The sequence below is a fragment of the Cicer arietinum genome, chromosome 3 (genome assembly GCF_000331145.2).
Source record: "Cicer arietinum cultivar CDC Frontier isolate Library 1 chromosome 3, Cicar.CDCFrontier_v2.0, whole genome shotgun sequence".
In the NCBI taxonomy this organism is placed as follows: Eukaryota; Viridiplantae; Streptophyta; class Magnoliopsida; order Fabales; family Fabaceae; genus Cicer; species Cicer arietinum.
In genome coordinates, this window is record NC_021162.2 from 16,691,231 (window position 1) to 16,705,574 (window position 14,344).

A 14,344-nucleotide genomic window follows, 5' to 3' on the forward strand; every position below is an offset into this window, starting at 1 on the left:
CCCCCCTTTTTTTTTTTTATCTTTGTACTCATTTATTGTAAATTTCATTAACTAGCTATTAAAAAATATTACAAAATTAACAAGGGGTTTGTTTCTATGAAACCAACTTTTGGTTTATGATTTGAGATTTGGATTAAACCTAATTTATTCTTATAAATTTGGTTAATTTATAAGGTAAAAATTATATCTTGATCTTTATAAACTCAGTTTTAACTTTATCTCTTTATAATATAATACTTTCATTTTTTTCCTATAAGAAGATATTGATTATATATGTCCTTAACTTAATTTTGAATAGTAACGGTACACCTAACTTGATCATACCTAAATTTCCACAACTCCACAAAACTTAAAACACAAAACATAAGTCCCTATTATAGAAGCCATATAATATATATGTGTTGAGTTAAATTGACAAAGAGCTTGTCACATAATTAACACGACCCATTTACATGAGTTTGAAACTCAAATAAAACAAACATATGGAAGACTGACTACGACTTCCAAGAAATGTACTTCCTACCAAACACATTATTATTGTTATTGTTGTTGTTTTTTCTATTTTCTTTTTACTATTTTTCAAAAGGACATATCCATCACAATAGATAAATCTATTTTAGTTCCTATGTATCTTTCATGTTTCTAACACCCAATTTAGCTTCCCATTTTATTCTACTTTTTTCATGAAAACACATTCCATTTCCTTTTCTTACATATTCCTATATTTGCAATCCATTTTATATATATGTCTTTATTTTCATCAATTCTTAAAATAAAGCTAGCTAATTAACTACTTTATTAATACCATACTAAGCAATTAAGCACACACATTCATTATATATAAATTAATTAGCACATAATTAACATTAATTATTTTAAAAATTAAAAATAAAAAATAAATTACCTCTGATTCGCTCTCCAATTTGAGTTTGCTAACCAAATACTTCAATAGCAACCGAACTGTCATCCTTCCATCTCTGAAATTGTAATTTTTTTTCAAAAGTCAAAAAATAAATCATCAGGAGCTTTATATAATAAAATTAAAATAGTGAACGACATTGATTACACACTGACATGACTTCAAACAAACAAAAAATCCCAAAAAGAAAAAAAAAAAAAAAAAAAAACTTGATAATAAAAAAACTACTTACTTGATTCTAAGATAGTTCTTAGGTATTTGTGGCAAGAACGGTTCTTTCACTCTACATTATCACAAATGAACAAAAAAAATCCAAGTGAATATAATTCATCACAAAAATCAATAAATTGCACTAGCCTAGCTTATAAAAAAAATGCATTAGCCTAGAATATTTAACAAGAAGCCAAATTAATGAATAATATAAATATAAGTTTCATAAAATTAATATTAATTAGCTTACTGATTTTGTGAAGCTTGTAGCATAAACCATATTCCAGAATGAGGTCTACGAGGAGGATCAACAACTCGAAAAGCGACATGAGATGAGCTAGGTCCGGCCACATCGAATTGGTCGAACCCGGAAGAAGAAGATGAAGATGACGAAGGAAAGTGAAAGGGTGCATTTTGGTAAAAAGGATAATTATAAGGTCCTAAATTAGGCCTCAAAGAAGAACAAGATTGTGATGAAGAATAAGAGGGTATATATGATGTTGAAGAAGGCATAATTGCTATAGAATGAGGTAGTAATGGACCAAATGTCCATAGATTTTGATTTTGATGTTGTTGTTGTTGATGACCATATGTTGGACCACTTGGCATGGACATGGACATGGATGAAGATGAAGAAGATGATGTTGTTTGTTCAAATAGCAAAGAAGAGCCAAACGATGAGCAACCCCTTGTCGTTGGTTGCTCCAAATTGGGTCGTGAAGAAGCCCGATTCTTTGGTAACAAATCAAGCTCCAACAGTCTTGAACTGCTGGTTGGAGCTTGATGATGGTGATCACGGTCGTGATTTGTAGTTGTTGTCACGTTCGTGTTACTCTGATTAAAACCTATGCTTAATTGAAGCCAGTTATTGTTGTTGTTGTTATTGTTTGCTTCTGTTTCTTTTTCTTCTTCTTCTTTTGTGGTAGAAATGTTTTCTACTTCGGGTTCAGGTTCAGGTTGAGATTCGGTTTGGTGGTGAGTGGTAGAGATGGTTTTGATTATTGATGATGATTCCTCCTCAGCCATATGCCTCACCACAAATTCAGATCTTAAATAATTATTGTAGTTGTAGCCTTCAACAAATTGAAATTGGTTCATAGCACTTGTTGAGTTGTTGTAGAAAACACAATCACCATTATTATTTTGTTTGTTGTTGGTTTGAGAAGGAACCATGGTCATATTGGAAAAACCATAAACTCAAAAAAGATGATGATGTGTGTGATCTCAAAACAAGCCATGGATAATGATAAAAGAAGAAGAAGAAGAAGAAGAAAAGGGGTTTTGAATCTTGAGTTTATATTGTGAATTAGATGGATTTGACATCAATACCATCATGATCATGATCATCAACAAAGAGAAGACTTATTAATAGTAACATGGTAGCCACATAAATATCAACTAAATATATAGATTATAAAAAGGGTTGGCTTTGGTGTTTGAGAGCAACAAAGAGAACAGTATAATTCTTACAAATCTCACTTTCTATTAATTCTCTTTGTTTGGAAGTTTGTGGGGTAAACTGTTTGCAGGAGCTATGAGAGAGAGAGAATAAAGAAACTAGGGATGGAGGTCACTTTGTCAGTTGAATAAATAATCATATCATATCATACTATATTTTATTTATCTACATAATAATATATACATATATTTCAATATCATTCTAAGAGTTTATGTTACATTTATTATTTAACAATTTCTTAAACTTCAAACATTGAATATGTTATTGAAAAATATTTACTTACTCAAAGTTGATAGTGGCAAAGTTAATTTCTAAGAATTTTTTTATTAATTAATTAATTAAATTAGTATTTTTTGTCGAGTGTTCTTCGAAGACGAATTCATCGTATCAATAATACTACAATAAACAACAAATTTCTTCTTAAAAATTTTTAGTGCTATTGTATTCTTGAATAAATAAATCGGTATGTCTAAATCTTAATTATATTCAATTATAGTTTAATAATTGGGATAGGCTAATGTTAATTATGCTTTTTTTCTTAAGAGGATAAAACAAATGAGAAAAATTATAATCTGCCTTTAAGTTAGTGTGTATAATTTATATATGGAGAGGGTAGACAAATTAAGGGAAGGGTCCTGCCAGCTCAAAGTTTAGGGTCATGTTCCGAGGAGAAAATGACCGCAAAGGGTCTCACCCTTTTTGTTTTTGTAATGTCTCTAAAAGCTCCTTTTTAGCCTAATGAACTTCTGGTCGGTTAAAACTTACCCAATTAACTACCATTGGTTTCCTCATAATATTTCTTAACCAATATTAGGGGGGGAGTTTAGTTACGAAAAGAGAGGCCACGACCACCTCAAAAGTTTTTTTTTTTTGTTAAAAATAAATATATCTACAATGATACTTATTTATAATATATGTTATATATAATTAATATTGTTAATAAATGATAAATTGGGAAATAGTTTAGTGGTCTACAATTTCTATATAATCTAAAAATTATAATTACCACTACTCTATAATTAAATATATAAAATTAATTAAAAATATTTTACATATAATTTATTTTATGTTAATAAAGTTTATCAAGATTCGTCACTACATATAACTTTTTTTATTTATAAGAAAACACTTTATTAGAGAAAAAACACATGGAGTATTGATAATAACTTTTTGATTCTCAAGAAAAATTAATCTTAATAATTTGGTGTTGGACTCAAAAATATATAAAGGTTTATTATTAATTGTTATAGCTAAAATTTAAATTTTTTAAATGATATATTTTTCATTAGTAGTCAATTTTCTATTAGATAGTTTTCATAAATATTTTGGGTCAATATTTTGTCAAAAAAGTACAGTTTTTTTAGGGTTATTTTGCTAATTAAATTTGGTCAAAAAGGGTTAACTAAAATAAATTTTTAGAGAAAAATATTTTCTATGATGGAATTTATTGTTGTTCTTCTTTCATTTGACAATGTAATATAGTTATCCTTTGTTGTCATCTTGTAGTAGCATTTTGGCATGTTTGTTTTTGAACTTTTCTTGTTTAAATATTTAAAGTTATTCTAGTCGATGGACTTCTTCTGAACATTCAACTGCATGCTTTTTGAATAATGCAACTTTTCAAAATGTTGTTGTCAAAAAAGTTTACTTTTACAGTGACTCTTATTACAAGTTTTGGAAGAAGTAACTCTAAAGGTATAGTTTTTAAAGAGTGGTATGGCAGCAATACCAAATTCCATTAGCCTATATACAACTATATTTTATTTTCACGTTGCCCATCATTCTTTTTATTACAGAAGTTTTATACTTCATTTTAAAAGTGTTATTATTTAATAGGTTAATAATGATAAAATTGTAAATAAAAATACACCAAAACTTGGTATTTTACTATAGTATTTTTTAAAATGAAGTTATATATTAAACTGAATAAACAAATAAAATTGAAAATAAAGAATTTAAATGAAGGTAAATTTAAATGAAAATAAAATTTAATGTAATATTAATTAATTTTAAAAAAAATTATACATTTAATTAGTACTTCATGCATAATTTTTTTATCTTTTTTTTATTTTTTTTACATTAATAATAATAGTAAATTTACCAAGAACTGATCATAAAGATAATTTAAAAATGTATTATTACTCACTCTTTTGGGTAGTTTTTTTTTTTTTTAATCTATGTGAAATTATCTAATAATTCAGTCATTGTAGTATAGGGTGAGTATTATTTTTATACAAAGATGTAGATTAAATATATGATGGGGAGATGATATTGTAATGAATCTCTGATCACTAGTGATCATGCAAAATGGTTTATACATAATTGTTGTTTAATAAAAAGGGTATCGAAATACTAAAAAGTTCAAATAAAATAATGAAGAAGTAGAGAGATCAAACAAAGTGCAATTTTTTGAGTTGTTTGTTGTTTTGTGTGTGTTTTTTTGCTACACTAGGAATTGGAAGAAGGACATAGAGAAGAATATAAGTAATTTAAGTGGGAGGGCATGATGACCTACCTGTCAAGAATATGTGACATAAAATTATAGAAAGACAAATAGGTACTACTATAATAAAGGACATTGAAGATATAAGTTATTAAATTCATTATAAGAGGCAATTATAAAGAAATAATAAATAGAATGGAATATAGGACTTTTATATTTGGCATGCATGATGATGATGGTGTCTCTCACACACGACACGATAATCGAAACACTGCGACGTGGGCTTATATTGTAAGACATTCGTTGCTTAAGCCATGTGCCTCCCACCCTCCTTGCATCTATTTGTACGGTATCTCTGTGTCTTTGTTCTTTTACTTTTATTTTATTTTTTCCTTATTTTTTATTTTTTTTAGGTGATGTGTTATTTAGATACATAAAAGTATGATATTTTATAAAATATAATTTATTTTTATTATTAGTAAATTTTTACTTATTATCAATATCAATTATGATAATATTTTATATATAATAATCATTGAATGATAATATATAAAAAATAATAATAAAAATTGTATTAAAAATTACGAGTAATATTTATTTTAGAATAATTATATATATTGTTTTTACGTTAAAATTTGTGTCAAAGAAACGTTTTAGAAAATAAAAAGATTTTTTCTTCAAATCAACATTTCACTCTGACAAGTGGTAATGTTATATACAATTTTAATATTAGATAGTTATTGAAAAGGGGTTGTATAGCAACCAAAATATTATTTGATGGTGAAAGAAGTAAAGTTTAAACTCTAGTCAAGAAAAAAACAATACTAACATAAGTAACATTCTAACATTTTTCTATCTAAAAAGAATTAAATAGTCATTGAGAAAAAAAAAAAATAGAGAAAGAAGACTAAATTTCAATCGAATGTAAAAGTGTTTTGACAATACAATGCAATTTTTTTTGTCGGTGCAAATCCAAGGAAATACTTTACTTGGAAACCAATATTGAAAGAAAATGATAAATAGACCATGAAGTTGGAAAGACAAACATGTCTCGTTTGGTGGTATGATCACTCTAATTAACTTAGTTCTATCTAGTTTACCCATGTATTTCTTATTATTCTTCAAGATACCAAAAAGGTTATGTGGAGATAATTGAAATTGAGAGAAATTTTCTTTGGGGAGGTGTTGATGATAGGAGGAAAGTTAGTTGAGATAGATGGAGTACAATAGGTCAACTTAAGGAGGGTAGATGGTTGAGAATAACAAATGTTGATTTGTTTAACAATGCTTTGTTGCTGAAATAACATTGACGATGTTTGGTAGACAAAAAGGCATTATGGAATGGATTGTTCTTATATGGATATGATGATTTAACTAACTTTTTTCTTTCTTACAGTGCATGTTTTGGTTGTAACATATTTCATGCCTCATTATGGTGGTATGATATTGAGAAAGAAGAAACCTCTAAGAGGGTAGGAAACTTTGATTCTCAACAAGTAGTGTAGGGGGCTTATATCCTACATCTTAAATCATTTGGCTAAAAGTATTATCAACTCATTATTCCTACTAACATGATCATTGGTAATAATCATATCATCAACATATAAAGAAAGTATAATGAGCCCAAGTGATATGATCATTATAAAGAACTTCTCAAATGAAGCTCGAGAACCTTGTTCAAGACCATATAGTCTATTTTTCACCTTACACACTTCCCCTAAATTATGAGAAACACCTTAGGAAGGGACTATATAGACGTTCTCTTGAAGATCACAATTTAGGAAATATGTCACTAACGGACAAATGAAACACAATAAAAATCCAAATAGTGGTCATCTTGACCATATGAGCAAAATATTTTTCACAATTCATACCATATTGTTGAGAGAATCATTTAGCAACAAAATGAGTTTTGCAGCATTCAACTGCAATCAAACATGGTTTTGATCTTATTTACCCATTGAGACCCAATAACTTATTTTCCATGTGGAAGAGGCACTACCTCCTTAGTATCTTTCTTGTGCAAAGCAAAAAGTTATTATGTCATAGCCTATTGCTAAAGAGAATCAAGAATAGCTTCTTTATAGGAAAATGGCTCAAAGAAACTTTGAATAAATATTAGGAAAGAATCAAAAGCAGTAGAGTAAGTGGAATAAAAATAATCAAGCAATCGAATAGACTTACAGTCATTGAGGGGATAACAAGGAAATGAAGGAGAAATAAGAGGAGGTGGAGCATGAATATTCGTAGAAGGAATGCTTGTATTTGAAGTAGTAGTAGTAGTACCAGTTTTGAATTCTTAACATTACAATCGCTAAAACATCACCATAAAAACCTATTAGAGGTTTAAGAATTAGAGTAAAATGGTGTGTGCTCGAGAAACACCGTATGTGACAAACATAAAGTTTTGTTATTATAAAGTTATAGCGATAATAACCCTTTTGACCATCCCCATAACAAAGAAAATTACATTATAGAATGAGAAGAAAATTTACTATGTTCTACTAGTGTTTGATGGACAAACAAGTAGGTGACATCTCATGGACTACTATTAATATTGCATTGCTCTTGTATGAAGATTTAAAGTGAATTTGAAAGAGTAATGTACCCTCAAAAGTATGTGTTTTTGGATGAAGAATTATGCAAAATAGAAGTTACAATTGATACACATTCATTATCTTGTACTTTTTGCTTTTAACAATTAAAATTGTTAAAATATCTATTGTTCTCGTTCTAGAAATAAAGGAAGGACTAGGACAATATATATCAATGGCTATGAGTTAAACCTGTCTTGATTTTGGGTGTAGTGAACATTTTAGGTGTTTTGGAGATTTAATGCAAGTTCACAAAGTGCATATCAATAAGCACTTGATCTAGTTAGAAACATCTTGGATAATATGAAATCAAAGTAATCACATATTGTTTAGGTGCTCCACCATTAACATAGAACATGTGGTTGAAAAGATCAAAAGAATATCTTGGTTTTGTTTTAAAAAGAGTACTCATATATAGCGTGAGATATCATCAACAATGACAAACTTATATATCATTCCTCCGAAGCTTATAGTTTTGATAGGATCAAAAAGATCAATGTGAAACAACTCAAGAGGTTTTTTAACTGAAACAAAAATCTTTTGAATAAAATTTGTTCTTGACTTGTGTTCCTTTAGAACAAGCTTCACATATTTTTGGCGGACCTCTAACAGGATCTAGGATGGAAAATTTTGAAATTGTTTTCATGGTAACATGTTCACTTCATTTGTTCCATATCCACTTATCTTTATTGATGTACATAAAGCATGATTCAATAGTTAGTTCTTTAAGATATAACACATAAAAATTTCTCTTTCTTGATCCAGAATAAAGAATTTTTCCAGAAGTTGTCTGCTTGACTTCACATATGTTTGATTTAAAGATAACCTCAAAATCATTGTCGCATAATTAACTAATACTTAAAAGATTATGTTTTAGACCTTCAACGTATTGAACATCATCAATTTATGCAGAGTTTTCCTTACCTATTATACATTTACCTTTGATTTTTTTCTTTTCTGATCATTATTTCCAACGGCTACAGATCCTCCATCCTTTTTGATAAAGGAAAGAAAACATTGTTTATCTCCTATCATATGTCTCGAACAACCATTATCCATGTACGATGGATTTTTCTTGACATTTTGAAAACTAACTTGCATTTGTTGTTACTAGATTTTTAGATACCCATTTGGTCTTGGGTCCTTGAGAGTTATCTTTTTCTTAATACTAGATTTTTCCTTAAAATATCCGTTTGATTCATTGTGGCCAATCTTTGAACAATAAGAACATTTTCTTATTGCTTTTGGAGTAGGTTATGTCTTGATGCCATAACGTTCTTACTTTTGAGAGGTCATCTTGATTTGCATTTTTGTCCCATTTTTTGAAATAACATGCATAATCAAGATGCCTAATTTTATTGCAATAAGAACAATTTGTTTTGCATTTGTCTTATTTTCTTTCACATACACAAAAAATTTCATAGAGTTTTTGCGTTTGAGTTTTGTCAAAATCGAGTCCAACTTTATCAAATATTCCTACCTAAGATCCCATAATTCTTTGAAAGGTTCTAGTAGATTTAATAAATTTGACAAATCATTTTTAAGATATTCGGTTTTTGTTTTGAGCATAACTTTCTTCTTTTGAGTTGTAGAACGTTCTTGACATTCAAATTCTTCAGATGTATTAAAATGAGATTTCTGCAAAACTTTGATTACCTCATCGTTTTTTGAGTTTTTCATTAGACACATGTTGGCTTCTTCATTATCTTTTGTGTCTGATTGTTCATAATCATCCCAGGTAACCAACGTGTATTTTTTCTTGAATGAAAATATTTTTGGTGCCTTTTTGTTTAAAGGACATTCAGCTTTATAATGTTCTAGTTTATTGCACTCATAACATGTAATCTGACTCTTATCTATTTCTGTTTTAGAGTTTCCCTTTTTGTTTGAAATCTTCTTTTGATTTGATCTCTTTTTTCATCATTTTTTGAATTTTTCTTGTAAGAAAAACTACTTCTTCATCAGCTTCTTCTTGACCAATTTCTTATGAGTCTTCTCTTTCATTTAGTTGTGAAGATGTGCACTCTTGAAAATTTTGAGAGGCTTTTAAGGCTATTATTTTTCCTTTCTTCATTGGCGTATCCTTTTGCAATAGTACTTCATGTGCTCTTAAGGTTCGAATGAGTTCTTCCAATTCAAGTATCTCAAGATTTTTAGTTTGGCTTATGACTGTAACAATTGGTCTCCATATGATTGGGAAATATCTTAGAATTTTTTTTTACTGTAGGTTGTACTGAGTATGCCTTACTAAGAGAACGCATTTCATTTACTATGATTGTAAATCTTAAATACATTTCATCAATAGTTTCTCCTTCATTCATCTCAAACAGTTCAAATTTTCGTACGCCAATATAAATTATTGTTTTTTTAACATGACTTGTTCCTTCATAATGGGTTTGTCATGAATCCCATACTATTTTAGTCGTATCACATTTATTAAATTTTTCGCTTTCTTCCCTGCTCAAAGCACAAGATAAAATAATTGAGCTTTAAAATTTAGAAGTACCATAGATTTGTTTTCTGTTTTCTAATTTGCTTCTTTCTTTTTAGTAAATATTGAATAATTTTGATCAATTCTTATTATAAAGTTTCCATCTGTTATGATGTGTCACATTTATTATATCTTTTGATTTAAGGAATTGTTGCATCTTACTTTTTCAAAATTAATAGCTTGTACTATCGAAGTAAGCTGATCTATTTGATTATCCTAATTCAACGATATACTTACCTTTTGAGATTGTTTCATGAATCTTTTCATCTAACACTTTTTGAGTATTAATTCTTAGAGGCAGACTCTGATGTCAATTGAAGTAGCAATATCAATCACAAGAAATAGGGTTTGAATTGTGATTCCTTTTTAAAAATTAATTTTCTACTTTTAATTTTAAAACTAACTCAAGATCAATCTTGGTTTATAAAACAAAAAGGTTGAACGTTCTTGATTAGTGAAAATAAATTAAACATATTATTTTTAGTGATCATTGATTATGAGTGAGAAATAATTAAGAATAAAGATAAGAAAATCACACAATGATGTATCATATTTCACCCAAGGTGAGCAACGTCTAGTCCTCACAATTTGTAATTTTTTCCACTAATGTATTTTACACAAGAACGTTATTGCTTTCACACATAACTTTTGGATCACTATTGATCAATTACAATTTTTAACTTTCAATCTTGAAATGATTTTTTACAATTATCTTTTTACCTTTTAATCACATTTATTTTTACAAACCACTCAAACTATCTTGAAGAATATAATCGTGAGTTTCAAATGAAATTATGAAAGAAGGTTGAAGGATTAGAATCTACTCAACAATGGTTTGAGATTAATTTTCAACAAAAAATCAATAAAGAGATTTCTCAAATATGATTGTTTTAGTGATGAATTGATTGCACTTTAAAACTCTCGATGATGTCTTCACCTTCAGGTTCTTCTTATAGACTTGATGAAGGTTGATGACAGCTTAAATAGTTGTTACTGATCCAACTATTCAAAGTGATGTTTTAATATACGTGTGTTCTATTTTATCTTAAACGTTCTTGCTTTGCTATTAGAATGTTCTTCGTTTGTGCTTGAATGAATATTGTGACTAAGATCTTTAACAATTGTTTGGTGTCAGTTTTCTGCTTTGTACGTAAGCTAAACTTTCTACAAAAGGTGTAGCATCAATTTCATTTTCATCCTTGTTGTCCTAGTTGTACTTGTTCATAGGCCTTCAATCGGGAGATTGATCTTGTTATTGTTTTTGATGATGTTTTACTTCTTTTAACCTTTTGGGCCTGATTATGGTTCTTAGTTGTCTTGATATTTGTTTTACTTAAGATTTGTATTTTGGGAAATGATTCATTTTATTTTTATCTTTAAACGAATTTTCCAGAATGAACTTGGTTTGCCTAGACTGCTACTCTTATGAACCAGAATATTCTTTTGGCTTAATTGCAGTTTTGGTCCCCCTATTTTAGCTGAATCGCGAAAGTAGTCCCTCCATTTTATTTCTCCCCAGTTTTGGTCCCCCAAACAGAATTTTAGTCCAAAACTTGATGAAATTTTATTTTTTAAAGTTGTACTAAACCATTTATGGTCATATATTTCAGGTACAATTGTTGCAAATGAGATCTTGAGGCATTGTGTGACTTAAATAAATGCAAAAAAAATGAAATTTCATCAAGTTTTGGACCAAAATTCTGCTTGGGGGACCAAAACTGGAGAGAAACAAAATGGGGGGACTACTTTCGCGATTCAATTAAAATAGGGGGACCAAAACTGCAATTAAGCCTATTCTTTTATATACTAGAATAATCTTGTATAAACCAGAATGATCTTGTGTTGTTGTATAGTTGTATATGATTACCTATCTTCGAATAATACACTTAAAAACAAAAGTTAAAAAGCAACACAATTAGAATCAGGACTAGAAATTAATTAACTTGTTTGTTTATCTTCAAAACACTAATTTGGGATTTTGCCTCAACAAATCTTTCTATCAATCTTGCACTAAAACAAAAAATTACACCAAACTCCAAATAAAATAAAAATCAAAGAACAATGTAAAATTACATAAATTAAATAGAAATGTAAAGAGAGAATAATATGATGATTTTGATGGGTTCTTTAACTTCATCCTTTCATATAGAGTATGTTATGTTCACATTCAACTGAATGATAACTTCTTCCTTTACTATTGATTGTGAACGATTACTAGATCCTTTAGTGGATGTTACAAAACCTTGTACACAAACCTTTCTTCCTTAACGTTCTTCGACACAGAATCATCAAACATGCCTCCAAATTCTGAACACACATTCCTCTTCAAGATGAAGATCACACTTCACTCTTACCAAGATAGACACCTAGAGAACCTTATCTTGGAAATTCTGAAATATTACCCTTTTCGGTCCTTCGACCCACATTCTATTGATGATTCATATCTAGAATAGACACTCCAACAATCAATATGCCCTCATTTTTGTTTATCGTTTCAAAACTCAATTGCACACCTGACTTGATTAGGAAAAAAATCTCTAAACTATGATATGGTCTTGAATGCTTGAATTTGAATAATGGGTGAAAGTATTCTTGTGTTTATAAATGTTTAGAAAACCTATCAGAAATAACAACTTTGAAACAACTATAAGAACTCTAAAATTGTCAAATTTTAAGACTATAGACTTGATAATTCGATTCACACTCCCTGTAAGTCCATTTACACATGTTTGCAATATCAACTTTGAAGTTTGAAGTTGTGTAAATAGATTCACACAAGGGTAAATGGACTTAGAACTTCATGCCTTGCTAGTAAGTCAATTTGCATGACAGGTAAGTCGATTTACATTCTTGGAACTTCAAAAACTCAGTTCTTGATATTTGTAAATTGGTTCATAAATGAATAAGTCAATTCATAAAGCTAAAAGTCACTTGCTAGAAAGTTTATGTGTTGTAAAACAACATCTAATAACTCTTATGCATGATATAAAATATATTTGACATGATTCATTTCTTGATCAAGTAGTATATGCAAGGGCTAGAGAATAAGAATCATCAAACTTAGGCTTTGTTTAATTGCATATAGATGAATAGTGATCCCAAAATATATTTTATACTACTTGATCAATAAGTAGTATATGCAAGGGCTATTGAATAAGAATCATCAAACTTAGGCTTTGTTTAATTGCATCAAACTTAGGCTTTGATGATTCTTATTCTCTAGCCTAAGTTTAATTGTGTAAAACTACATGTTTTTGATGAAGACAAAGATCGACAATTATGGTCCATGCAACAAGATCAAATATCTTCATTAATAAGCTTCAAATCCAAACATTAAAATGTAAAGATATATGATACAAACCAATATTTCAATTACATGAGAACAAGTCATATTTCCGTATGCATTTAAAGTATCTTCAAAAAGTCAAAACAACATTAACAAAGTCTTAAAAATCATATTTTTGACAAAATACATAAGTGTATTCGAATACAAAGCAAGTCAGAAGCAAAAGTCTCAAAGTTGTATTCGACTACGACTATGTGTAGTCGAATACACTGCAAGTCAGTGGCCAAAATCCTTATATATGTATTCGACTACAACCATCTGTAGTCGAATACAAAGGAAGTCAGTGGCAAATTTTCACTAATTTGTATTCGACTACACACATTTGTAGTCGAATACAAGGTGTAATTTTTGAATATTTTTGAACGTTACAAAGAGGTGTATTCTAATACACACATCATGTATTCAAATACAACTAGAAGCAATACAATTTTTCAGATCTGGAATGGCTCCAAATCATTGTATTCTTTCATCAAACCTCTTGGGTCAATGGCCACGAATCTGAAGAGATGTTTATGGAGTATAAATACCCTATAACTTCATATCAAACAAGACACAATCCTTGAATCAATACCCTGAACAATTTTGAACAAAATTCTGATTTTTACAAAGTACTTGCATTTCATTTTCATATCATTCAGAAAGGTTCTCAAGTACTTGAATTGTTATTGGATTGTTTATCAATATACCTCTCCTTATTCTTTTTCAAATCATATTGTATCACTTGTAAAAGAAAGTAATACTTTCTTAAAAATTAGCTTAATCTAAGATAGTGGTGTGCTATCTTAGGAGTGTTGTTAGAAGTTTGTAGCAAGAATCCCAGGGTGGGAGTTGTACATTTTCTGACAATTAGTGAATCAATCTCTTGTGGTGTGCAAGAGGACT

General features: G+C 28.9%; 1 protein-coding gene across 3 annotated transcripts in view; it reads right to left on the reverse strand.

The window, feature by feature from the left end:
* LOC101510885 (uncharacterized) overlaps positions 1-2,697 on the reverse strand; it is a 12,149-nt gene extending 9,452 nt beyond the window's left edge. For 2 of the 3 annotated variants that reach the window (XM_073365782.1, XM_012719588.3), the window contains exons 1-3: positions 1,380-2,697; positions 1,152-1,202; positions 905-977 (exon numbers count right to left, since the gene is read on the reverse strand). In XM_073365782.1, the coding sequence (XP_073221883.1) occupies positions 905-977; positions 1,152-1,202; positions 1,380-2,308 (1,053 nt within the window). In that variant the 5' untranslated portion in view covers positions 2,309-2,697. The remainder of the gene's footprint in view (positions 1-904; positions 978-1,151; positions 1,203-1,379) is intronic. The other variant, XM_004513693.4, reaches the window with a different exon arrangement.
* Positions 2,698-14,344: the final 11,647 nt, after the last annotated feature.